General features: G+C 51.3%; 1 protein-coding gene across 4 annotated transcripts; it reads right to left on the reverse strand.

Moving 5' to 3' along the window:
* Window positions 1-1,651: 1,651 nt before the first annotated feature.
* Window positions 1,652-27,991, reverse strand: UBE2G2 (ubiquitin conjugating enzyme E2 G2). Of its 4 annotated transcripts, XM_027547617.1 has the most exons (7): window positions 27,863-27,954; window positions 19,653-19,733; window positions 19,507-19,542; window positions 19,367-19,412; window positions 8,842-8,960; window positions 6,570-6,694; window positions 1,652-3,389 (listed from the first exon to the last, which is right to left on the reverse strand). In XM_027547617.1, the coding sequence occupies exons 4-7, from the start codon at window positions 19,405-19,407 to the stop codon at window positions 3,072-3,074; spliced, it is 603 nt and encodes a 200-aa protein (XP_027403418.1). In that variant the 5' UTR covers window positions 19,408-19,412; window positions 19,507-19,542; window positions 19,653-19,733; window positions 27,863-27,954; the 3' UTR covers window positions 1,652-3,071. The 4 variants fall into 4 exon arrangements, with proteins under 4 accessions (XP_027403418.1, XP_027403408.1, XP_027403436.1 ...); XM_027547607.1 differs by lacking the exon at window positions 19,653-19,733 and having other exon boundaries at window positions 27,863-27,991; XM_027547627.1 differs by lacking the exon at window positions 19,653-19,733 and having other exon boundaries at window positions 1,655-3,389; window positions 6,554-6,694; window positions 27,863-27,968.
* Window positions 27,992-27,993: the final 2 nt, after the last annotated feature.

Consider the following 27,993-nt stretch of genomic DNA (forward strand, 5'->3'; position numbering starts at 1 on the left):
CTCCCTCTCATGCCGTCACCCGGCAAAGCTGCCCCAGGAGAACCCCGCGAGAATCCCCGAGACTGCTCTGCCCTGAAGCTCCAAGTGTTTCATGTGGTTCCAACTCATCAAGTACATCACCCAGAATTTCAAAGAGCCACCAGGAAGGCAATTCTCCGTCTCTCCTTTCCCTCCAAGCTGGTTCCAACGTCAGGCCCTCTGCCAGGAGGGTAAGCCCACACCCGCACGCACATGCTCAGGCCAACTTGAAAGGAATGTGTCACCAGCACTCCCTGGAGCCAGCCCAAGCCACACGGACGTCCAGTCGCTCACACACAGCTTGGCTGAGCCCCGTGGGGTGGGGACAGGCTGTGGGCACGCACCCCTGCAGCGTGTGGGGCCCACGATCTGGTCTGGCTGCCCCAAGGCACCCCTGCCTGGCAGCTCCCAGTCTGAGGTCCCCACTCCCCAGGCCCGGGTGCCCCTGCTGTGCTGCCGCTGGGGCCCCGCGGGAGCTGCTCCAACAGGGCCTTCCCCGGCCGCAATGGCAGCAACCTGTGCAAAGGGACGGAGGTGGTCAGGTCTCACCCCTGACCTCTGCTCCCCTCCCCAAGCTGAGGGCCCCCATCCCCACCACCCCACCCACCCTGCTCCCTGCGCCCCTCTGAAGGTGGAGCTGAGCCTCCCTCATCTTGGATCCTGATCAGAGGTGCAAGCCCCAAGACCCCTGGGGACTCATGGGAGAATGTTTAAGCAGGACCAACTGAAGCTGCTCACTTTGGAGCCCCTACAAAATCCCTCCAGCATGGGATCCACCACGACAGATGGGTGCAGGGTGCCAGCCAGGGGGGCTGCACCCCTGCTGCTCTGGGGTCTTGGTGCCAGGCAGAGGGTACCCACATGACCAGCCCCTGATAAACTCCCTCAGCGCTTGTCTCCCAAAAGCTCCCTGCTGGTGGATCAAGTGCAGCCCGTGTGACCTGGCCAGGAGGGTCCCGGGAAGCCTGTGTCTGGTGCTTCCCTGACCTTTCCCCAGGCCATGTTTGTGGAGGCGCTGGAGCCCCTGGGCTTTTCGCTGTAAAAGCTAGCAGCTGTGAGGCCTCCCGAGCACCCCCTGAACCCAGGGTGGCATCAGGGACCCCACCTCACCATCCTGTCAGAGATCAAAATAGTGCAAAGCAGGACGGAAGCCCCTTAGCAAAGGGCAGAATGAGCGCTGCTGGGAGAGGGGCCGAGCCCCAACCATACACACGTGCAGCCAGGGAGGAAGGGGCAGAAGGACGTCACAGGGCCACACGGGAACAGTATGGCGGGTCAGCAACTGGCCCCTGCACCAACACAGCCCGAGGCCAGACTCGTGTCAGCAGCTGTGATGAGACCTGCAGCCGTGACAGGTGTGAGATTTGAGGACAGAACAGTAGCACCGTCTCGGCGCCCGCTGGTCTCCCCTTGCCTGATGAGGTTGGTGAAAACATCCACAGACCCTGACACAGACACCGGGAATTGAGGGGAGACCAGAAGGCGGGAGGAACAGGAAGCCAGTGGAACTCGCGGAAGCTCAGGCATCCTGGGGAGATGGGGCAGTGGGGGTCCCAGTGCCCATGCTCCGCAGGGGCCGTCCTGCTGTTCCCATACAATTACAGCACACCACAACAAAGAAGAACACTGATCAGAATAGGGGGAAAATAGAGCTTTATTTTTACCGTAGACTCTGTCACAGAATAAGGACACCACGGGACTCTCTCGTTTCATTTAATACAAATGAATAGAGACATTCTGCAGAGGGACCGCCTCTGCACCGCCTCCGGGCTCACTGCCCTGTGGCCACTGCGCCCCGCAGTGCCCACCCCTCACACCTAGCCCACGGCCGCTTTCTCCTCTCCACGAAAGCGCTGCAGCCCCACGCGGGCCTGTGAGCACCACCAGGTGCGACACCTCCATTCCCACCCCTTTCCCAGGACCAGTCCTCAGACTGAACTTCAACCTGTAAATGACCCCTTTCTGAGGAGGAGGACTCGGGTTCCCACAGAAGCCTCTTAGCCAGAACTGCTGAACATTAAGCATCAGTGAGCTCGCAGGAAGCAGAGCCCTGCCCACAGCACGTTGAGCAGGGCGAAGGACAGCACAATGTCAAGTGTCCTGTAAGTCTTGTAGATTGTCCCTTATTTCAAAAATAAAACTCCTATTTAAATTGAACCTGTTTGCAACAGGCCAAATGTGTGATTCTGCACGCAACAGATCTGTTATTGCTTGAAACGTAACCCCCAGGGCTGAGCTGCCCACGCCGGGGCACGCAGACCGTCTCGAAATCACGAACCACAGCTGAGCGCCCGCCCATGACAGGGACCCGGGACCCGGAGCACGCTTCTCAGGCGCCGATCAGGTCCAGGTAAGGCACGCTCTGTGCTCTGCGCTGAGGGGAGCCGTTCCCTTCCTTCCCCTCCCAAGCTGCAAAGAATGGTTTTGTCCCAACAGTCATAGTTGCTGCCACAGCCACTGTGTACACACGCTCAGAACCTCCTAGCCTTCAGACTGGAAAAGAAAACCTCCTGCACACCCAAAAGGTGTCTTAGCTTTACATCCTCGCACTCCAGGAAACGTACTAGTATCCGAGACTCAAGGGTGAGCTGCAGTGAACACCAGCAGGGAAGACGCTGGGCCTGACAGCCAGCACAAGACTTTTCTATGCACCCCCTTCTCATTAATCCACATTTTTAAAAAGTATTTATTTCCTGACAGTATTTCTAAATGTGACTATTTGTAACATACAACAAATGAAAAATATGACTAGACTGCAAGAACAAAAACCTGCTTGTGAAACAAGGTACTGAAACAAAGCCGTGTGCTCCTTGCTGGGGCAAGGGGACCAAGAGGGGCCCCGGAGACAGCCACTGAGCCCTCCGCCTGGGCAACAAGGCCCCAGATCTTCAGGAGGAGAGTCACTGGCTCTAGTCACGGGGCTGGCACGTCCCCTCACCGCTCCCACTCCAGGAAGTGCTGGGTGCACAGGCGCGTCAGCGCGAGAGGCAATGGTGACAGCGCATCCGGTCCCCAAGCCCCTCGCAGGACGCCCCAGCTGCGCCTGGCTGCCATCATCCTACAGAAGCCCGCATTTCAGATGAAAAGCCTGCCTGGGGTAGAAAAGGTACAAAAAACACAGATGCTGTGGTTCTGCAAGCTCGCCTTTTTTGGTACCAGCACAGAGTGTCCGTCCCAGAGGAAACCCCGCGAACCGCCTGGCAGTGCGTCTGCGCGCGGCAGTGCGTCTGCGCGCAGCTGTGCATGGGCGCGGGAGGCTCAGAGCCCCAGCGACTTCTGCACAATCTGCTTGGCGACCTTGTAGAACTGCTCCCGGTCGTCCCGCCACATCTTGGAGGCGTCCACGTTGGCGCCGCTCTCGTCATTGGGCTCTGAAAGAGGGAGAATCTCCAGGTGAAAGGGGCTCGGCCAGGAAGGGCCTGGCACGACCCCCTATATCCCGTAAGGGCACTGGCATCTCCCCACGGAGGGGACCAGGCAGACCAGAAGCTGTGGGAGGCTGTCAGCTCTCTGGGGAGAAGAGCCCCTCCTGAGGGGCCAGGCTGAAGAGTGGTGTGAGCCGCCCTCGGGCTTCTCCAACCCAGAGCAACGGCTTCACCTTAACACCAGCTGGCTGGCCGAGCAGCTGCGGGGCCCAGCCTCTCCACTCCATGGAAGCACTCCCCCCACGACCAGGGTTTCAGCCCACTCCTCCCTCGGCTCCTCTGAGGCCCCCCTGTCCCGCCTACGGGAGTCCCTCCAAGCTGCGTCCCCTCCTGCCTCCTCCAGAGACAGCCCCGCACCTCACCTCCATGGCCAGGTCTTGGAGAGCACCCATCAAGGGTGGACACTCACACCCAAACTCTGCTCTTCCCCAAATCCTGCTCCCTCTGGACTCCCGTCCCAAAGACAACACCCCTCCACCCGCCATCAGGGCAGGAGCAGGAGCCCCCTCACACCACGCAGTGAGCATCCAGGGTCTTCCCAGCCTTGCCCGCCTCTCGGCTGGGACCTTCCCCACCAGCTTCAAGCACCTGGGCTGCAAGGACGATCCTTCCTGGGCGCTGCTGTATGGTCTAACAGCCCAGGAGTGCCAGGCTCTGGGACAGCACCTGTCCACAGGGCAACCTCCCCAAGCTGGGCTCCAGCCACACCCAGTCCTGCCACCAAGAGGCTCAGCACTCGCCCCAAATGCCCCACCCCCCTCACCTTTTAACTCCTCTGTGTTCTAAGCTGACCTCAGGGAGTGGCCCAAGCGCCCCATGTCCTCACCTCGGATTGACTGCTGTGGCTGCACCACTGGTGGGTGTGAAAGAGCCCTAGACTGTGGGGCCTTAAGGCTGGGGTCAGTGTCGCCTGAGCTTTACACCCAGGATACGGTGTCTGTAATACAGCAGGACTCCCAGGTCAGAGCACAGGTAACCATAGCCAATGACATGGCAGACAGACACAAGACCATCTCTACGTCCACAGTTATGAAAAGTAAGCTTATGCTTGGAGAAGAAGCTTATGCTTCTCTGCATAAAAAAGCAGAGAAGACTATACATCAACTACTCAGGGAGGAGGTTCATGACACTGTACAGGAGGCAGTGATCAAAACCACCCCCCAAAAGAAGAAAGGCAAAAAGGAGGCCTTACAAATAGCTGAGAAAAGAACAGAAGTGAAAGGCAAAGGAGAAAAGGAAAGATATACCCATCTGAATGCAGAGTTCCAAAGAGTAACAGGGAGAGATAAGAAAGCCTTTCTAAGTGAACAACGTAAAGAAGTAGAGGAAAACAACAGAATGGGAAAGACTAGAGATCTCTTCAAAGAAAATCAGATACCAAGAGAACATTTCCCACAAAGATGGGCACAATAAAGGACAGAATGGTAGGGAAGCAGAAGATATTCTGAAGAGGTGGCAAGAACACACAAAAGAACTATACAAAAAAGATCTCCATGACCCAGTTATCCACAATGGTGTGATCACTCAGCTAGAGCCGGACATCTTGGAGTGTGAAGTCAAGTGGACCTTAGGATCACTATGAACAAAGCTAGTGGAGGTACTGGAATGTTGTGCTCAATATGCCTGCAAATATGGAAAACTCAGCAGTGGCCACGGGACTGGAAAAGATTAGTTTTCATTCTAATCCCAAAGAAGGACAAAGCCAAAGAATGTTCAAACTACTGCACAACTGCACTCATTTCACATGCTAACAAAGTAATGCTCAAAATTCTCCAAGCCAGGCTTCAACAGTACATGAACCAAGAACTTCCAGATGTTCAAGCTGGATTTAGAAAGAGCAGAGGAACCAGAGATCAAATTGCCAATATCCACTGGATCATAGAAAAAGCAAGAGAATTCTAGAAAAACTTCACTGACTATGCTAAAGCCTTTAATTGTATGGATCACAACAAACTGGAAAATTTTGAAAGAGATGGGAATACCAGACCACCTTACTTGCCTCCTGAGAAACTTCTCTGCAGGTTAAGAAGCAACACTTAGAACCGGACATGAAACAACAGACTGGTTCCAAATTGGGAAAGGAGTACATCAAGGCTATATATTGTCACCCTGCTTATTTAACTTATATGCAGAATATATCATACAAAATGCCAGGCTTGATGAAGCACAAGCTGGAATCAAGACTGCCAGGAAAAATATCAATAATCTCAGATATGCAGATGACACCACCCTTATGGCAGAAAGTGAAGAAAAACTAAAGAGCCTCTTGATGAAAGTGTAAGAGGAGAATGAAAAAGCTGGCTTAAAACTCAACATTAAAAAAACTAAGATCATGGCATCTGGCCCCATCACTTCATGGCAAATAGTTGAGGAAAAATTGGAAACAGTGACAGACTTTATTTTCTTGGGCTCCAAAATCACTGCAGATGGTGATTGCATCCATGAAATTAAAAGACACCTGCTCCTTGGATGAAAAGCTATGACAAACCTAGACAGTGTATTAAAAAGTAGAGACATTACATTGCCAGCAAAGGTCCGTATAGTCAAAGCTATGGTTTTTCCAGTACTCATGTATGGATATGAGAGTTGGACCATAAAGAAGGCTGAATGCCGAAGAATTGATGCTTTTGAGCTGTGGTGTTGGAGAAGACTCTTGAGAGTCCCCTGGACTGCAAGGAGATGAAACCAGTCAATCCTAAAGGAAATCAATCCTGAATATACATTAGAAGGATTAATGCTGAAGCTGAAGCCCCAATACTTTGGCTACCTGATGCAAAGAGTTGACACATTAGAAAAGACCCTGATGCTGGGAAAGGTTGAAGGCAGGAGAAGGGGACGACAGAGGATGAGATGGTAGGATGGCATCATAGACTCAATAAACATGAGTGTGAGCAAGCTCCGGGAGCTGGTGATGAACAGGGCAGCCTGGCGTGCTGTAGTCCATGGGGTCGGAAAGAGTCGGACAAGACTGAGCGACTGAACACCACCACTCAGGAAGGACCAGCGAGCTGCAAGACAAGGGTTAGTGAAGAAAGAGAAGCAGGCCCCAGTGTCAAGTCTCTTCTCTGGACCAGAACTGCTTCTGTCTTGGGGCGGCGGGGCGGTGTTACCTGCCAGCATGCTCACCACCGACAGGAGGATCTTCTCCACGCTCTGCACGGGGCTCCAGCGCTCGGCGCTGCTCTCGTAGCCCATGGGGTCGTCGCCAGGAGCATGCAGGATGGAGATGCAGACTCTGCCATCTGGGTAGACTGCAGGGCAGGATACACACGGTTAGCCAAGGGAACGCTGGTGACTGGGCACCCGGTCGGACCACGGAGAAGAGGCGTGAGCAGTGGCCACTGAGGGGAGCTGTCTGCACCCCGACACAACCGTGGCCTGGATACCACACTAACATCCACACACTGCCCACAGGCCCAGCAGGCCCCCAGGGCACCGCTCAATCACGAACACGGTGCTGGGCCAGCCTGCACAGCCCTAGTCCCCGTGGGGTGGCCCCATTTTCATACGGATTTTACAGGTATTACATCCAAGGGAATAAATGAAAGGCCATTTGGTCGTCAGATATTCTGCCCACGTGTCTCATGTAGTTAGGATCTTCACAACACTCTCATTATGAGCTTCTCAGATACTCCTCATTCTGCCATTAAGCCCCTGAAGTGGACTGTGTAAAACACAGGTTCCTGTGACTAGGATAAAGGCTACAGGAATTACTTAACTATCCAGAAAAACATAGGTACTGAGATTTCTCCTGGTAACTTATTCTAACAGAAAATGACCGCCTGAATTCTCTGGAAATCAGCTGTGCTTGAATTGAAACCCATCTTCCATCAACAGCACCCCTAACCAGACCCTCGGGATGCACCTGCCACTTCCCTTTCACAGCTCTCAGGTGAATCGGTACAGGCTCAGATACCCAGGGATCACTCGTCAGCCTGTAAGGCTGCTAAGTGGTAACAGTAACAGGCAGTTTTAAATAAACTGGCTGACTTCACCTCCACCATCTTGTCACCCTCTAGCAGAGGGAGCAGCTCTAAACAGCCTTTCCTCTACACCTCGCCCCTGCACCCCAACATCCAGCTCCAGCGGCTGCTGCGCTCTCACTGAAGGGTTAGAAGTCCACGTGCCATCTGTCCTGGACACTGGGATGTCCGTCTGAGGTCCACACACACAGGACCCAGGCAGCAGCCAGGACACTTTGAACAGCTCTCCCTGCCACGGACAGAGAGGACATGTCCAGTTTTCAACTTCAGCGTCACTTCCTCATGGAAGTGGTAGGACCATGTGACGGCACTGCTGCCCCAGAAGCATCAGGAAGTAGCTGTGTCCCTGCCCCACCCCACTGCAGCCATTACTGTGACCTCCTAAAACCCACCCCCCCCCCACCCAGGGGCCCACGCCCACCCACAGGGCTTCGTCACCAGCACCCACCGCTGGTGCCAGGCTGACAGTCTCTCTCCTCCAGCCACGGCAAAGCCCCAGCCTGTGCACTCACTCTGCCCTCTGCACTGCACACCGTGGCCCTTCTGAGACCACGCTGGTCATGCCGGCCTCTCCACCCCCTCACACCCTCTCCCAGCCTGTCAGGGACCTCCACTGCTCCTCAGACAAACATCAGAATCCTTAATGCTGACTGAGAGGCCCGCCCTGGTTTGCCCCTGCACCCCCAACACGGGGCCTCTGTACAGGCCAGATCCCCTCCCTGCCCCACACAGACCCTGGCCACCCCTGCTGCTCCTCCCACAAGAGGGGGGCTCTACACCCCCATCGCAGGTGCCCTCCTGGCCCCCATGGGGCTTCTCATCTGTACAACCCCGTGATCAGCGCCCATCGCTGCCCTCAGATGGGAGCTCCTGACCGTCAAGCCCCTACCTCTGACTATTTGCTCACTGTGGCACCCCAGCAACCCACGGCGAATCTGCCTCAGTGTTTATGGACTGACCAACCTTCATGATGCTGTCACACAGTTCTCTCAAAAACAACTAACAAAATAAAAGTGGCACACATACTCACTCCCTGTAAGGCTAAATTTTAAAACCGTACTGATTATCTGAACATCAAATATAATATTATCAGACTATTAGCACTCCCATAACTCAACAACTTTATTGGCCACATATGTCTTTAAACTACCTCACAGGTGTCATTTTAAAGAATGTATTTATCTTCAATGTAATCTTATTTTTAATTACGCACAATCGTCTTCACAGTTGCATTTTACTGTTAACCACCTTGAACTTGCTGACTTCTTCAGTTGCCGCTACTGACCACAGTGACTGTCTAACGGTGTATTATGGGAAATTCCACACACACGGCAGAACCGCAGCACGCGACGCACGCCTGCCTGTGCGCACCTCCAGGTGCCCCTGGGCCAGCACACTCCTTCAGGAGCACTTACTGTTGGGGTGAAACATCTCGCAGGTAAATCTCATCTTTGGGGGACTTAACGGGTAATCAAGTGGGAAACTCAGGATGGCAGGAAACACCCCAAACTCAAAACAGGTGTCTTCTGGGCCCCTGGAAGATATAAAAGAAAAACAGAAACAGGTAGATTTTCTTCAAAGTCTATCATGTTTTAGACATAAGTACTGCTGCTATTGCTGCTAAGTCGCTTCAGTCGTGTCCGACTCTGTGTGACCCCAAAGACGGCAGCCCACCAAGCTCCCCTGTCCCTGGGATTCTCCAGGCAAGAACACTGGAGTGGTTGCCATTTCCTTCTCCAATGCATGAAAGTGAAAAGTGAAAGTGAAGTCGCTCAGTCGTGTCCGACTCTTCTCGACCCCATGGATTGCAGCCTACCAGGCTCCTCCATCCATGGGATTTCCCAGGCAAGAGTACTGGAGTGGAGTGCCATAGACATAAGTACAAGATACTTCTACTGCTTTACAAATAAATGCAGGTGAAAAGATGATCTAAATAACATGATGAATTGCCTCTGGATGGGAAGCACTGTGTCGCTGTCTCCTTCCAATCCGGCTTAAACCATGAAGGGCGGGCCAGGCAGAGTTTCACATTAGCAAGGGTGAGAGTGAGGCCGCAGCGCCTGCCAGAGGAACGGGATCAGAGAAGAGAGCCGGAGCCGGCATGCGGGCGCCCAGGATCCCGTACACGCACCAAGGCACGTGTTAGAGCAGGCTCCACTGTACTGAACGAACAAGCGGCCACCAGCTGGTATCTCGAAGGCTAGTTGTAGCTTTTGAAAGTGCCTGAGAAGTGACTCTGTAACCTCCAAGGGGCAGACCCAGAGCACACAGGGATGGCTGACTGATGAGGCTCGAGCGCACGTGTGTGAGCCGCGAGCCCTGACCTGCAGGCCTGGGCTCGCTCCACATTCTGGGCCGAAAGTCACCCGAGTCCTCGCTGTCACCAGGCACGCGCCTGCCTGCCTGGGTTCACGTCCTCCTCGTGCGGAAAATGGCAGAAACGGGCCAAACCACTTTCAAAGTCCTGTCAAATTTTAAAAACACTATTCTGAACAATAGACAAGATGCAAGGCCAGCAGAGAGAGCGGCGAGCCACCCCGCTCACAGTGTGACGGGGGGAACCTCCTCCCCTCACAGATACAAATGTCTCATAAAACAGGCCCGACACTTAGACCAGCTTTCCTAAGCAAACGTTTATAAGGAGGCAGAACTGACGAATAACAGCTACACACGTTGACACAGGGCAACACTTTGGGAAGAGCAGTCAGTCCAACAAGGAGAAGGGATCCTGTTCTCTTCACAGGAGCGGAGAGGGCCTGAGGCCAATGTAACCCCCGAGCCCCGAAGACAGCAGGGGACAGAGAGCCTGTGCCACAGCAGAGGTTCCCTGTGCAGACACCTGACTTCTCCCTGGTGAAGGCGCCCAGCGCAGCAGAGCTGGCACTGCGCCACTGTTGGGGGTGCAGGTGGAAATGGTCAAAACGAGATCAAGGCAACAAGGGTTTGGTGGAGCCATTTTTTCTCAACGGAAGACACACACGTGGATTCTGAAAACTGTGTCCCTGCTACTCTGGGGGAGACCAGAGGGAAAAGCTGGTCAGTGTGGTGCATGAGTGTCCAAGACAGCGGTACCAGAGTCTGGGACAGGACGGCCACACAGGGGGCGAGTGTGGGGGGCTCCCCGACAGCTGTCCCAAGCCTTCCCCTCTGAAGGGGTCTGCACCCTGCCCACTTCTCCAGCAGAGGATGAACACCACTGCGGGGCTCCCCACGCATCCTCCCAGGGGAGGTGCCAAGAAGGCTAGGGTCCCCCCACCTCGGGCCGGGTCCCAGATCAGGTGGCTGAGGGGGCGCGGCGCAGAGCACAGCCCAGGCTGCTGACCCAGGAGCCTGCAGAGCAGGCCACGGGCATGCCAGGAAGGCTCGCAGCGCCTCACTGTCCCTGGCAGCTCTGAGCCAGAACAGAAAAGAATGTCTAGGTAGGTCGTGTTTTTGGACTGAGCCAACTAGCATTTGCTCAAGACTTTGATAACAGGTCTTTGTTTCTCATAACAGGGCTTTCTTTAAAATAAAACAAAACCCACTGTGTCGTCCACAGCTTCAGAAGCAAGATCAAACATTTCCTAAAGTGCTCCCACATCTGAAATATCAAAGCTACTTTCAAATACTCTGGCTAGCGGGCTACTGGTTGAAATGGGGGCTTCCTCTCTTCCAGGACACCCAGTGCCTTGGCCCAGCACGCGGGTGTGCCCACATGAGTGGTGGCACGCCAGCTGACTTCACGGAAAATGCTATCGAGTAAATTCCTGAACTTAGATGGGAGACATAATTAGTGTTGTTTTTGGACAGCTTTCTTGCCACACTTTAGGACAGCCTTGCTCCTCTTCCACTACAGAGGGCCTCACCTCAAAACCATATTTATCTGAGGCAAACAAACTCTTCAAAGCCTATGAGTTATTTTCTACTGTAATTGACTAAAATGATGGCCTCAATTACTGCAGAGCTCTGAGAGATGTATTTTATTTCCTTTCTGAGACCAGCATTCAGAGCAGAGCAGAATGGCCTTGGTCTCCTCTGTAAAAGCAGCAGTCCACTCTGCTCTCCCGGCTAGAGGGGAGCGAGAGGCTGGGGCCGGCACCGTGAACACAGCACCTACGTCCCCGCCCGACCAGGCCCAGCAAGGCTCGGTCCTCTTGTAGGACAGTGGTTGCGGTCACTTGTAGAGCCAATAAACACTGGAGACACCCGGGGTTAATCTTCCAACATCACCCTTAAGTGAAGAACTGTGCTTTGCTTCTCATCTCTAAAACTGTAACACAAGAGATAACACACGAAGCCCACGGCTGCATTCCGAAGGCGATGGGGAGGCCAGGGCACTCCACCGTGGAACCTGGGTGTGTCTGGGCTCGGTGAGCCATCTGCCCGCCAGGCATGTTCCAGGACCGCAGCCTGCCCGTCACTCCAGCTGCAGCAGGTGTGGAAGAAGCTGTGTTCATGCTGTTCTCTTTTTCAAGTTTGTCACAGCACACAGACAAGATGTCTCAAATGTACACACAAGGCTTGAAGTAATGGACAGACTGTAAACCCATTCACTAGCACGCCCTTGAACTGGATCACCTAGGAACAATTACTCTCCAAAGCCAGGACCATAAAAAGCATAAAAAAAGCATATGAAAGCATAAAAAAGAAGGGCACACGGCTTCACTGACACTCTCAGTCAGGGGAGCACACCGCCCTTGCCCACACACTGCAGAACCACAGGGAGCACCCAGCTGGCGGGCAGGCAGGCAGCTGCAAGGGGTGCCAGATCAGGGGCTCTGCTCTCAGTCAAAGCTTCATGCCAAAGCCCCTGCCTCCCCTGCCCACATGGGCTGCATACACAGCCCCCAGGAGCCAGGACTCCAGCTCTGGGGTGCCCTGCTGTGCTTCAAGGCCCCCAAGTCACTGAAGGCACGCTTGCTGCATGAGGGCCACCTGGCCAGCAACGGGGCTGCAGAAGCTGCCAGGAAGGTCCTGCTGACAGGACTTACATCTGTGGGACAGACAGGACAGGCCACAGGGAGCTGTTGTCCTGGGGGCCAGTGGGAGCCTGGTGGTCTTAGCTGGACTGAGTGTCTACAGCCACCTGGGACCAGCCCTCCTCAGCACTGTCTCTGGGACGGGCCCAGACAGCTGCGAGCCTCTGTCATGTTCTCAGCACCCCAGGTCCTGACGTAGAGAACCAGTGCTGGTCACTCTGAGGAAGAAAAGCACCAGGCTTCCATTTCAGGAAAGCACAGCAGTAACAAATACAGTTTCCTTCCACAGAATTATTTTCATGATTAAATCTCTCTAAAGGTAGCCTACAGTTATCCCCTAACTTTTGCCTGTAACAGAAATTTCTGAAAACTACATCAAATAGATTTGAACTATATTTAAAGCTCACAAAATAAGTCCATCAATTACAAGAACATCATAGCGAATGATGACATGGACAACAGCATCGACAATGTAAACTCTGACTCTAGAGAAAACAGGTATGTTAGAAAACACGCAAACACAGCAGCACAGAGAATAAATGCAAATGCTCCCCTTCCTGACCCACCTGAGGCGGCCACTGCCGAGTCTGCTTACCCTCCGGGATTCCCTCCACACGCATCCACTCGCACCTTCACCCACAAAACGGGGTCACTTCGTTAACAAGTATCATGGCACCACCGAGAGGAGTTTTTTAAGACCTGAATAAGTGGAGAGACACTCCACGTGCGTGGACTGGAGCACTCAAGATGGTTAAACAGTCAACACGCCTCCAACTGATCTAAAGACTGAGCACGATCCCGATCAAATCCCAACGGCTTCTTCACAGAAGCTGACAAGCGGATCCCCAGATTCCAGTGGAAACACAAGGGGCCCAGAACAGGTAAAACACCTTGAAAAGGGAGAACAGAACACTGCCCAAGTTCCAAACATACTATCAAACTGCAGTGACGGAGAATGTGCGGCACTCACGGAGGGTTAGACACAGGTCAACAGGACAGAATTCAGAACCTTCACACCAAGGGTCAACTCATTCTGACAAAGGTCCAAAGTGATTCAATACAGGAAAGATTTTCTTTTCAACAAATGGTGCAAGACAAAGGGACTGCTGCTGCTGCTAAGTCACTTCAGTCGTGTCCGACTCTGTTCGACCCCACAGACAGGAGCCCACCAGGCTCCCCCGTCCTGGGATTCTCCAGGCAAGAACACTGGAGTGGGTTGCCATTTCCTTCTCCAATGCATGAAAGTGAAACGTGAAAGTGAAGTCGCTCAGTCGTGTCCAACCCTCAGCGACCCCATGGATTGCAGCCCACCAGGCTCCTCCGTCTATGGGATTTTCCAGGCAAGAGTACTGGAGTGGGGTGCCATCACCTTTTCTGACAAAGGGACAGTCACATGCAAAAGATATGAAGCTGCCCCCTACCCAATGCTATACCCCCAAATTATCCAAAACAGGCCCAAAAATCTAAATTTAAAAACTTTAAATGTAAAACTTCTAAAGGAAAACATGAGAGAAAATCTTTGTTATCTTGGATATATGACACCAAAAGCATAATTTATACACAGAAAAACTGCTAAACTGCACTTTCAGTTCAGATCAGCCCCTCAGTCGTGTGCGACCCCATGAAACTGCACTTTATCAGCAATAAAAACCTTTGAGTTTCAAAAGACTCTCTTAAGAAATTGAAAAGGGACTTCCCTGGTGGTCCAGTGGTTAAGACTCCCAATGCAGGGGGCACAGGTTTGACCCCTGGTTGGGGAACTAAGATCCCAAATCCCATATGCCACACAGCATGGCCTAAAAAATTAAAAAATGGAAAGAAAATATGCAGACTAGGAAAAATATCTGAAAATTACACATCTGATAAAGGACTTGCATCCAAAATATATAAAGAATTCTTAGGACTAAATAAAAGACAACCCAATTAAAACTGGGCAAAACTTTCTAAGTTCACCAAGAAAGACATCTGAATGGCTCTTTAGTCCATGTAAAGATGCTCAACAGCCTCGGTCACCAGGGCAACGCAGACCAAACCCACACTGAGACCCACCTCACATACACCAGGACAGCTGGCATCAGACAACACAGACAGGGTGAGGAAGTGAAGAAGTGAACACTCAGCACTCAGGTGGGAACGTGAAACCGTGGCTCCGCAAGTCTACTCCTGGGCACTCAGCCCAGGGGACGGGACACCTGTCTGCACACTTAGACCCGAAGTTCACAGCTGCACCGTCACAACGGCCCAAGAGGGAAGCAGCCAAACAGCTGCCTGCGGGTGGGCAGATCCCTGCAGGAGATGAAGCACACAGGCAGGAGCCGCTGCCCCAGGCCGCACCGAGGAACCTCGAAGGCACCACGCCCAGAGAAGGAGCCAGAGGCCCTATCCTGTGACTCCACTTGTGGAAAAGTCCAGAAAAGGCCAGTCAACAGTCAGAGAGCAGATCGATGGTGCCGGCGGCTGAGGGTGGAGTGGGGACTGAGCGCACACAGGCATGAGCACTTTTCTGGAAATGCTCTAAAAATGACTGCGAAACTCTCCTTATTTAATGTACTAAAAATCACTGACTTGGCACACTCGATCCAAGTAAAACTCTGCATGTAGATCCTTTCTCAATAAAGCTGCTCAATGTACCCAGCCACACCAGGGTCTCTCAACCTCAACACCACTGCCACCTCGGGCATCCTGGGCACTGTGGGGCACTCAGCACTCTCCCACCCAGGACAGGGCAAGAGCTTCCCCTGCCACCTGGGGGTGTCAGCCACAGTGTCTCCAGACATGGCCCAACATCCCACAGGAGCGGCCCTACTCAGGGACAACACTGGTCTAGACCTGCCTTCCAACATCTGCATGAACCGTGGCCGTGCCGTCGGCATCCTGCTGACTGGACGTCCGTAACTTGGGCGGGACAATGACGTTTCCACATTTTTTTTTATGACTGCAGTGAATGTTGCAATGAACGTCCTCACACACAGGTCTTCATAACACCTCTTTTTTTTGTTTGTTTGTTTTTCAGGTTTTGTTTTTGGCTACGCTGGGTCTTTGTCACTGTGTGGGCTTTCTCTAGCTGCAGAGAGGGGGGCTCCTCTCTAGATGCAGTGCACGAGCTTCTCATCGTGGTGGCTTCTCTTGTTGAGGAGCACGGGCGCTAGGCCCGCAGGCTTCAGCAGTTGTGGCTCGAGGGCCCTACAGCACGCGGGCTCCGATAGGTGTGGCGCAAGGGCTTAGCTGTCCTGCAGCCTATGGGATCCTTCCGGATCAGGGATGGAGCCCATGTCCTCTGCACTGGCAGGCAGGTTCTCATCCACTGGACCACCGTAAGTCCTTTATAACACTTCGATGAAGGACCCCCAGGCAGCAAACTGCTGGGCCAGAGGACACGCAGTACAAATTATTCACATGTGCTGTAACAGCTCAGGTTCATCTGAGCAGCCACAGCACTAACGGGAGCCAGCTTCCGTACTCGTCATGAAAGCCTGGTACAGAGGGCGGCACCATGCCAGTGGCCTTGGCACTCAGCATGGGCCAAGCACAGCCTAGGAAGGGCCTCAATCGGGGAAGTCTAGCCACAGCAGGTGTGAACCAGCTGGGACCCAAGTGTGCCGGCAGACACGGGGATGGAGTCAGCCAAGGGCCCAGCCATTCAGGAAGGGGGGCAGGTCTGCTCGTTTCATCACAGCCTCAGGGCCCTGACCTGGAGATGGGACAGCAGCTCGACCATGGCAGCTGCTTTAAGAAGCCTGAGGTAGGACAGAAACCGGGCAGCGAGACTCCAAGGACTCCACGCCTTGTCCTGACATGGAAGATAAACTACCACCCTGAATGGCAGGGCTCCTCCTATCCTGCAAAAGCGCGTGTCCACCGCCCCCGACCACTGCCACGCCACAGCAAGGGCCACTGAGGTTGCACAGGCCAGAGACCCTGGAGCTGGACAAGGTGGACGTGAAGCCATTTGTCGACAAAACTTTTGATCCAGAGAGGCAGAGTGACTGCCCAAAACCATAAAGCCACTCAGACACACACAGCCCAGGGACCCACAGCCCTCAGCAGGACTGATCGAAAGCCCCAGTCCTTTCCCCCTGGGCCATGGGCTCAAAATCTACCTTAAGCTGGGCCGAGAGTCACTGGAGTTCCTGTCTCCTTTAGTCCAAGAAAAGGCTGTGGTGACTTCATTACTGTTCCTTAATTAGCTGCGTTTCCCATCCTAGGCCCTTAACCTTGCCTTTTCAGGGCAGAGCTGTGGGGCTACCCGGGACACATCTGTATCCTCAGACGAGGCCCCCATATGACTGGCTCTCGGTATTTGCTGCTGGGACATCTGAACAGACGTTTTCCTCGCTGCACAGCTGAGGCCTCGTAGGTAAGCACTACAGCAAAGCCAACAGCACCGGGCTCCCAGAAACAGGCACAGCGCTTTTTAGAAGCACAAGGGAATGGAGGGAACTCAGGAAACAATCAAAGAATAAAAAGAGGAAAGAGAAAACCTATCACACCAAGGAGCAAAACTCAGTCAGCCGTCTGCCAGAACAGCGGAGTGAGACAAATCAATGGGAGGACAGTTAATTCCTTAATAGATGTTTTCAGCACATTTGTAAACGGCCTCTTGTTTGTGGAAGGATCTGGAACGGGACCAAAACCCACAATCTCAGCAGATCCCGGGGCCGGGGAATTCCACACTAACGCAAAAGCCTATTCAAACACAAAAGTGCTCTACCTAAAAGCAGTTCTAATCACTTTTTAAGATAAGTTTTCAAAATATTGGTTTAATTTTATACTATTTACCTATAATTAGTAATATTTACTCTAACAGATTCATAACAGTAAATCCTTTAAAAAACACCACACACACTGGAAGGCTCGAGTGTCCCAGAAGGGCTTCTCATGTCCTGTTAAACGCGCCTCGGCCACGGCTTGGGAAGGCTGAAGGGCCATCAGGGGCTCGCTGACCCCTGTGCACCCACAGACAGGCTGCCCTGGGCGGGACAGAAAGAATGCACGTGACCTGACAGATGGAAAAGACGTATTACAGACCAAGCTCACGGGATTCAATCTCCTGTTTCCCCAAAGATAAAAAGCTACCACTGACCTGAGTGCCTCAAAGCAGACAGGCTGACCAGGAGACGTGCCCTCCAGTTTGGACCTGCTTCAGGGGGTGAAGGACAGTACCTGCTAGATACAAACAGACTGTGAAGCCATCCTCCTGCCAAAAGCACTTCCACACAGGAAAGAAATGGGCATCACAGGCCCAAGCCGCTGGCTGTAACAAACGATGAGGCAATGCTGGGTGTGACATATTTTCTTTGGATAGTGTTTATTGGTGATTTTTAAAACAATTTGCTTACCAAAAAACCTCACTTTCACACCAATTTTCACGTATTAATCTAAGCCCCACAGACAAGATTCAGCAGCAGTTTGTCTCAGACTAAACCTGATATGCTGCTGCTGCTAAGTCGCTTCAGTCGTGTCCGACTCTGTGCGACCGCATAGACGGGAGCCCACTAGGCTCCTGTCCCTGGGATTCTCCAGGCAAGAATAATGGAGAGCGTTGCCATTTCCTTCTCCAATGCATGAAACTGAAAAGTGAAAGAGAAGTCGCTCAGTCGTGCCTGACTCTTAGCAACCCCATGGACTGCAGCCCACCAGGCTCCTCCATCCATGGGATTTTCCAGGCAAGAGTACTGGAGTGGGCTGCCATTGCCTTCTCCGAAACCTGATATGAGCACTGAGCAAATGCAGAGCATCTGCTGATGCTAACAGTACACTGCATGCCCAGGTGCACACCTGCTCCAGCAAACCTCACACACCTCCCAGGCCTGCCCCACCAGAGCATGCCTCGACCCAACAAAATCCCACCTGAAGAAAACTTGCTAGCTAACCGAAAGGCCTCATTTTACTAACAAGAACACTGAAACTGAGTTTAATTTCAGCTTCCTTAAATTCTACCTAACCACATTTTGTTTAAAATACCACCTAAGAACGGTCAAGAATCACACACCTAAGGTCGAAAGAAAACAAGGGCCTGGGTCACAGGGCCAAAGAACACTCTGGAGTCAAAAGTCCACTGCTCTTTCCAAGAAGCGACACTTAACAGTGAAATATGACATCCAGGCAGGACCTTTCTAGAATGAAGTCAGGAACCACATTGCTCACCTTGGAACTAAGCCATGTCTCTAAGCCAGGGACAAGGGAAGGCCAGACACGGTACACAGCAGAGCAGCAGCAGGGGACCGGAAGGACTGGGAAGGCGGGGAGAAGGGGACGGGAGAAGTGGGGGACGAGGAGCGGGGAGACGAATCCAGGCTGCACCCACAGGCCTGGGGCCGCGCTGCACCGAGAAGCCCTCCCCACCGCCAGGGCCCCAGGCTCTCAAGGACTTTTCAAAGCCGGAGCCCATTCTGTTTGAGGCTAACCCAGAGTCCAAACTTCATCATTCTGAAACTCTACAAATACTTAACTAAGCCTTTCACTGGCTTTAAGGAAACACTCGTTCCCTTTGGATGAATGTTCCTGCTGTTTGTATTTTTTTCTTTTCAAACTTTTTATTTTATATTTGGGTACAACTGATTAACAATATGACAGTTTCAAGTGGACAGACAGCAAGGGGACTCAGTCATACATATACAGGTATCCATTCTCTCCCAAACTCCCCTCCCGTCCAGGTTGCCACATACCACTGAGCAGAGTTCCAGTGCTACAGAGCAGGCCCCTATTGGTTATCTATTTTAAATACAGCACTGTGTACACATCCATCCCAAACTCCCTAACTATCCCTTCCCCCATCCATCCCCCCAGGCAATCACAAATTTCTTCCCTTCTGTTTTGTAAATTAGTTCAAATGTTCAGACAGAGAAAAACTCAACAGAAGAGGTGCACTTGGCCTTTCTCTCTCCGTTGACGCCTCCAAGCAGTCACACTGCTGAACGTGACTCACAGTTCTGATTTCCAGTAAAAGCTTAAAACCAAACAACACATATGATGAACTCACATGATCAATGCCTCCCATTCAAAAAAATTCTCTTCATTCATGGGGCCTGCAGGCAAAGAAGAAATTCCACAACTTTAATTCTGTAGGAAACTTTGGCAGTTAGGAGTAAATGATAAAGACTGAACTTCACAGAACCTTACCTGCCACAATTCCTTCTGGAGGATTCAGCGTTAGTTCTGTAAGATAAAAGGTAAAGCCATTATGAAAAAGAATGCATATTACCTTGCATTTTAACAAAAAACTGTAAAACATATAAAGCTATTCATACATGACATGGCATACATACTAGCAAATGGAGATTTTGCTTGTCCCAAGTGAATGCCGGCTGCACTGACACTTCAGATCAAGACTGTGTGAACAGTTCTTTCTGCCAGCAAAAAGGAAACTTTCAGAACTGCCAACACTTTCACTTTACAATGAAAAAACAAACAAACTGGCTTAACTTTCCAAAATACTCCTGCTGGTTATTCTGACTTAAGCTCATACATCAAACATGATATATTAAATCCCGACTGAATGGGAATTCCTGTCATGTTGACAGTGGTCATCAAAATGATGATGCTGACTAAGGACCTGCAGTCTCCTGAGTCTTCCCTGGGAGAGGACCCCGCCGGGCCCCACCGAGTTCAGCACCTGCTGGGGTGGTGACCCAACCACTCTGCTCCTACAGAGGAGCCCGTGAGCATGAAGCCCCAAGAAACCCTGGCACCTTGCTGAACTCTGTGGGCCACTGAAGCCGGGGAGAGTCAGGGTGCAACTGCACGGCAGACTTGAACCATAGGGAGGATGCATGCTGCTGAGCTGGAAAATCCCGCCAGAGAAACAGGTTTCAGAAGGATGTAAATAGTCTAGTTCTGAAACATCAAGTTAAAGATGCTTACAAGTCATCTAAATGCAGTCTGTCAAGGGGGAAACTGGACCTGTGACTAGAGCCCTAAAGAGCAGTCCAGGCTGGACACATAAATCAGGGGTCGTGAACACAGGATGGCGCCTGAAAACAGGAATGGAGTAAAATTAAATAAAACGTAAAATGCATGTGCCCACAGACTCGTACGGGAATGTTCCCGGCATAGGACTATCATAACAGCCTCACATAGGAAACAACCCAAATGTCTATCTATGGTAAATGAACAAGGTACGATCCATCTACACCAGGGACACTGCTCAGCCACAGACACATATTCTTGCCTGGGAAATCCCATGGACAGAGGAGCCTGGTGGGCTACAGTCCATGGGGTGGCAAAAGAGTTAGACATGACTTAGCAACTAAACAAAAATAAACATGACCCAGAAAGTCATCTCCAGAGTGTAAACTCAGGTATGTGTGCACACGGGCACCAAGAGACACGCTGCAGAATTTTTTTTTAATTGTTGATGTCATGACTTCAAGACTAGCGTTAGAATCTAGGTAGCAACCAAGATGCTTCTGTGCAGAGGAACTTGTAACAAATTATAACAACACCCAACTATGAATCCACTTCTAGAAAAATCTGAGGAAGTAGCAGGTGAGAAGTCACTGGATGTGACTAAGCAGTTTTAGACAGTAACACATAGCTTGCTACCAGAAGGGACAGAGAATGGACCCTGATCAAGCATAGTAACTAAGAGTAATAAGACCTCTCTGGAATCATTCCTTCCAATGAATATCCAGGGTTGATTTGCTTTAGGATTGACTGGTTTAATCTCTGTGCTGTCCCAGGGACTCTCAAGAGTCTTCTCTAGCATGACAATTTGAAAGCATCAATTCTTGAGTGCTCAGCCTTCTTTATGGTCCAACTCTCACATTCGTACATGACTACTGGGAAAACCATAGCTTTGACTAGATGGATCTTTGCCGGCAAAGTGATGTCTCTGCTTTTTAATATGCTAAGTTTCTCAAAGCTTTCCTTCCAAGGAGCAAGTGTCTTTTACTTTCATGGCTGCAGTCACTGTCCACAGTGATTCTGGAGCTCAAGAAAATAAAATCCGTCACTGCCTCAACTGATTAGGATAGATGAACTACAAAGAGCTAAAGAGGGGTGGCGGATATAGTCAGTAGGAAAGGGAGTGAGGTGCCTGGGCCTGGAGGAGGAACTTGCACCCAAAAGAGCTGGCCTTTTTCCTCCTGCATGGAGTTCCTTGGGAACTACCCCCCAACCCCCTCAATGACACCCTCCCTTCAGGGAAGGGCAAGGTCTAAACTCTGCAGCTGGAGAACAGCTACCTCCAGCAGCCTGACCCCATCCTTGGTCAACAGCGGCACCTACTGGTCAGCAAAGAATTACAGCAACCCCAAGAACCCACCTGCCAAAGCAGGAGACGCAGGTTCAATTCCTAGGTTGGGAAGATCCCCCGGAGGAGGAAATGGCTACCCACTCCAGTGTTCTCTTGCCTGGGAAATCCCAGGGACAGAGGAGCCTGGCAGGCTACAGTCCACGGGGTCGCAAAGAGTTGGACACGACTTAGCGACTGAACAACAAACAACGCTCTGTTTACTTGTTCTGCTGTTTTGTTTTTAAAACACACACACAACCATATTGCTTCATGTTTAATGATAAAAACAACTTCAAAAAGAGAAACAAAATCTTAATATCAGAGGAATTTGCAATGCCCATTCTTTGCCACTGATTCCTTGAGAATGATAATTGGTTGATAAAAACATTAAGTAGTGACTTAAAAAATAGATACCGCACAAAATAAAATATAAACTTTGACCAACAGTCCTATTTCTTGGAATTTATCCCCTGGACACAAGGGTAAAAATAAGAAAAGGCGTGTGGGTAAAGTTAGTTATTTCAAGGCTTTTTGTAATAGCAAACAAACAAACAAAAGAGCTGGCAACGCCCCAAATGTCTACCAACAGGGGATCAGTCACATTATGACGCCCCTACTGACGGGACACCTCTGTGTCCTCATACAGGATGAACTCCAGGATGCAGCAAGTGGCACAAAATGGAGAAAAGTGCATAACTGGGATCTTTAAAAAAGAATTAAAATTAAATGAGGTCGGGGGGGCGGGCCCTAATCCACTCTAACAGGCGTCCTTTTAAGGAGATTAGGGCACAGCACGCAGAGGGATGGACACGTGAGGACAAGGAGGAGACGGCTGTTTACATGCCCAGGAGAGAGGCCTCGGGGGGCCAGTGCTGCCACACTGGATCTCTGATTAAGGAAGCGATTTCCGTGGCTTAAGCTCCTCAACCTGTGGCACTCTGTTACAGAGGCCCAGGCAAGCTAATACAGCACTCAAAAACTCAGACAGCCATTTGGAAATCATCTACAAATAAACCTTGATCTTTATCCCATACCACACACAAATCTTGACATGAATCACAGATTGAAATATAAGAGGTTAACAGTATAAAGAAATCACAGGAGAAAACCTTAGTGAGCTTATGTTAGGCAATGATTTTTTAAACATAACACAGGAGGCAAGAAATGGTTTAAAAGTCAATCAACTGGACGTCACTGAAAATTTTAAAACCTTTGCTCTTTTAAAGGCACTGTTATGAAAATTACAAGGCAAGCCGCAGGTGCTGTCACTCAAGGGACAGAGGGAAGCCAAGTGAAGGAGCAAGAGTCCTGCCAAACAGCCAGTGCACACAGCTCACACCGCACAGCGCACTCCAGATGCTAACCGGGCAGCAGCACCTGCTTCTTACCGCAGGCTTAAAAAGGCAAGCCACAGTCTAACCGAAAACATTTTCAAAATGTCGAACAGAAGACCTGCACCAGCATTATATAAAGAACTCTTAGGATGTAATAAGGAAACAATAAACTCAATTAAAAACTGAGCAAAAGACTCAAGACATATTATCAATAAAGATATAAGGATAGCACATAAAAACAGGAACTAAAACCATAATAAGATACCACTACACACCCAGCAAGCAGAGTGACTAAAACTTTAAACCTGCTCACACCAAGTGTCAGCAAGTCAGTGGGCCTCCTGATACCCTGCTGCTGGGAGGTAAAATGGTATAGCTGCTTGGAAACAGTTTGGCTATTTCTTTAAAAATCAAACACACATCTCACATGTGACCCAGGAACTTACTCAAAAGAAAGACAGGGAGCCACATGTTCACAGCAGGTTTACCTGTAACAGCCAAGAAAACTAGAAACAACCCAAAGGTCCACTGACAGGCGAATGCAGTGACAAGCTGTGGCGGGTCTGCCCACACAGAGGAACGTCCCTCTGCAAGGACAGGGAGCGACAACTGGCCAAAGCAGCAACCTTGAAGAATCGCAACATGACTGCAGAGTGAAAGACCTCTGACAAAGAAAATACAAACAACTAGGAGAGTGATAAACGTGACCGAAGGTGGATTAGTCATTGCCTGGGCGCTGGGGGTGCAGGAAAGATAGGGCCCAGAGGATTACAAAGAGGCAGGAGGCGGCTCGGGAGGTGGGACGGCTGCACGAACACCAAAGTCATCAATGAACCCTTTATAGACCAGCTTACTGCAGGTCAATTATACCTCAATAAAACTGTTTACAAAAGGGTGGCTAGGAAAATAGACACCACAAAGGTTGAAAGACAAAGCACAAACAGGGATAAAACACTTGTAACACATAACCACTACTCAGCAGTGAAAATGGACACAGCTCTAATAAATGAATCTCAGAAACAGTGCTGAGCAAAAACTCAATTTGCAGAATACATACTGTGCAATCCCAGCCCCACTAAGTATAAAACCAGGCAGAAGTCAGTAAAATGTGTAGGAAGATATCACATGCTTCCCAGGCGGCACTAGTGTAAAGAACCTGCCTGCCAATGCAGAAGACAGAAGAGACGCTGGTTCAATCCCTGGGAGGGGAAGATCCCCTGGAGGAGGAAATGGCAACCCACTCCAGTATTCTCACCTGGAGAATCCCAAGAACAGAGGAGCCTGGTGGGCTACTGTCCATTGGGTCATAAAGAGTAAGAAACGACTGAAGCGACTTGGCATGCATGCATGCAGGAGGATATTAAGTGACAGAACTATAAAGAAAAGAACAAGGAACACAAATTCGGTGGTCGTCACTCCTGGTGAGGGTGGGAAGGAACACACACCAGACTGCTCAGTTCCTGCTAACATTCTCCTTAAGCTCGTGTCATTTTACTATACATCTGAATGTACACCTCCTATATTGTTTAAAATACAACACCTTTCACAATAAAACCTTTAAAAAGCTAAAAAGAGTTAAAGACAGGGAAGGACGACAGTAATGGGAAGGCCAGGGTGTCTGGTGTTCAGAGACGGCATTTCCAGGGGAGTAGGGCAGGGAAGGGCTGCCCATGGGGCTGAAGAGTCGTACTGGGCAGAGGGGTCGATGAGATCAGAGGCAGAAGGGCTGCGGCACACAGAGGCTAAGAGGTCAGAGGCTAAGAGGGCTTCTGGGCAGAGTGACCCAACCTGAATTTCTCCTGTGCTGGCAACAGAGCCTGGGCCAGCGTGGAACCCCAGATAGAGGAGAAAGTCTGAAAGTGGGCCAACAGACTACACGTGGATACAGAATAACATGAATCAGCAAAGACAATCGAAGGCTTGCAGCCCAAACAACTGGAAGAACAAGGCTGAGAGGTATCACAGATGGACTTAGGGCTCCCGCAGCAATGCATCACAGTTGAGTGGGCTTAACACAAAAGAAACTTGTTATGTCACAGTCTGGAGGCTAGAAATCCCAGCAAAGTGTTGGTGGGCCTCGTTCCTCTGAAGGCTCTGGGAAGGATCCTTCCTTGCCTCTCCCAGCTTCTACGGATTGCTTCCAGCTGAGACAGAGAAGGCTGTGGGGCCACAAGGTGCAGAAGCACAGGGGCTTGGCTCTACACACCTAAGTCTGGGGTTCCTACTATACCGTACTGGCTTTAACAGCGCCCCCAGGAGTCTGTGAATGTAACCTTATTTGGAAACGGGCGCTGTGCAGATGTAATCGAGTTAAAACAAGGACACGCCGGATTAGGATGGGTCCTAACCAATGACTGGCATCGTTATTAGAGGGAAGCCGGCCGTGGGAAGCAACCCGTAGAAGCCGGGAGAGGCAAGGAAGGATCTTCCTAGAGCCTTCAGAGGAACGAGGCCCGCCAACACTTTGCTGGCATTTCTAGCCTTCAGACTGTGACATAATAAATTTCTTTTGTGTTAAGCCCACTCGATTGTGATGTGTTGCTACGGGAGCTCTAAGTCCATCTATGATACCCCTAGAAAATCCCAGATGCATGAAGATAAAACATCAAGAAAAGAGGTCGGTTTGAGACACTTTGGTTCTTTCCCTGTCTCTCCTTTTTTCTGGCTGTAAGAACCTGGGCAAATCATTTTGTCTGTTACTCAATTCCCTACAAAATCTGTAAAATCAGGAGCCTGAACAGACTCACACCCAAGGTCCTACCACCTCAGAGTTTCTGCAGTTCTATGACTATTCAAGTACAAGACAGTGGGCCTAAACCCCATCCAAATCTATCCAATCCCTGGCACACAGAAACTGCTTCTGGGGGGATACCTTCCCAAAGGATGCACCACCCTAAAATACAGGAGGACAGCAAGCCGGGATGCTAAGGCACAAAAGACAAGAATCACTAAGTGGAACTTTGTCATGTTCCTGAGATACAGCATCAAGAACAAACCCCCCATAATACACTGTAGTCATTTTTTACAGCTGATGTGACAATGACCACAAACTCAGTGGCTGAAAACAATATCCACTGATGACCTCACAATTTTTGTGTTAGAGGCTGGGCACCCACAGGCCAGTTGGTTCTCTGCTGATACTCTCACAAGGCTGCCACCCAAGTTCATTCAGGGGCCTGGCAGGATCCCACTCCCAGCGGCTGCAGGACTGAGGCTCCAGGTCCTCACCGCTGCCAGCCAGGGGTCATCCTCAGGTTCCAGAGACCACCATGTTCCTCTGGTCCTGGCCCAACCCTGTCAGAGGGGTCCTTCTCCTGCTCTGGGTCCCCGACCTCCCCTCCTGCCTCCTCGTCTGTTTGGGGGCCTCGTGTGATGACTGGGTTCCACCCGATAACCCAGGACACTCTCCCCACCTTAACGTCAGCTCCTTAGTTACCAACATCTCCAAAGTCCCTCACAGCGGTGCCCAGGTCAGTGTCTGGTGGGTAACCGGGGACTGGCGTCTTTGGGAGACACTTGTAGAGCTCTGTGCTACATACACTCCAAAATGTTGTGCATTTACACATTAAAACACACAAGATACATTTCTGTGATGCAGCTTTGAAAATCAACTGCTATTTACATTTTATTACTACAAACTGACAATATTATTACTACAAACTGACAATATGGTTGAAATAGTTAATGAGACTTTTTTAAGTTCGGTAAAGGGACAACATGAGAAAATACAAGCGCAATGATGCAAAGACTGGACTGAAGCAGCCACCTAAATTCCCTGTGCAGGGGTTTTATAGTGTCTTCTACAAAAATAACACCCACTGGCAGTCTAGAAACAGGGCCAAACACACAAACAGATACAGCAACACACACTGGGATGGCAGGAGATGGCATGTGTCCCCAGACACCTGACCCCAGCCAGGTGTCCCATGAGGAGACAGAGGCTGTGGCCCCCACCCCAAATCTGTTCAGGGGGAACCGTATCTCCCCACTCTGCCCCCAGAAGGCTTTCCTAAATATACATTCTTACCTTAGAGAACACTGGATGGTGAGCACTATTTAAACGTTTATTTTAATAAGCCTGCACTTGCAACACGGGTTCCCTCCAGCCAAACACCAATACTCTCTGTGCAGAGCCACCAAGACGATTTAGGGTGCGCGCATGTTTACCAGTTCGCCTTATGACATTCATTACTGTAGTTTATCTTCAAGTTTCTTCTGAAAGTGTTCTCAGTATAACGACAACTGTCACAGCGCACGCTCTAGACAGCCAGCTGTCAGGCACCTGCCTAAGGTCCATCCTCACAGATGGGGATGGGGGAAAGTGCGGGGCGAGGGCCAGGCCAAGGTCGGACAGCTGACCGGCAGGTGTGAAGCGCACGCAGGCTGCAACCGTGTCCCGGCAAACACAAGAGCATTCGTCCCCCACTCATCACCGAGACTCCAAGGGCGCCTCCGCGGTAGAAGGCAGAGAACGGTTCTCGTTTTCCCCTTTGCCTTCAGCAAACATCAGAAAATCCTGCGGGCACTAAGCACTAAGGACGCTGTGTCAACACCACCCAGAAGAAAGGTAGGTGGCACCGCTCAAAAACCCTTCGTTAAAGCGGAGACCCGAGTCTGACCTTTCACCTCCGGCCCATCACAATGCGCTCCCCACTATCCCCAGGACGCTTCCTGGACTTCCCAGGAGGCCGGCGAGGTGCCCCTCCCCGACCCGCGGGTGTCCGCGAGGCTGGGGCAGCGGGCCCTCCTGTTACCGCAGAGCCGGCGTCTCCAGATCAGCGCCACGCCGGCCTCTCCCAGCCGGACGTCGCGGGCTGTTCCGGGCGGTCGCACGAACCCGTCCCGACGGCGCACCGACGGAGTCCACGCCCCGCACCGGACTGCGGGCAAGGTGCAGTCTCGAACTCACGTTTGTACTCGGCCATCAGCCTCTTGAGCGCCGTCCCCGCCATCGTCCAGGCAACAGCTGCGCCTTCAGCCTCTCCTCCTCTGCTCTCTTCCCTCCCGCCCGAGGCCGGGGCCACTTCCGGGTCGCCGCGA

The sequence above is a fragment of the Bos indicus x Bos taurus genome, chromosome 1 (assembly GCF_003369695.1).
Source record: "Bos indicus x Bos taurus breed Angus x Brahman F1 hybrid chromosome 1, Bos_hybrid_MaternalHap_v2.0, whole genome shotgun sequence".
In the NCBI taxonomy this organism is placed as follows: domain Eukaryota; kingdom Metazoa; phylum Chordata; class Mammalia; order Artiodactyla; family Bovidae; genus Bos; species Bos indicus x Bos taurus.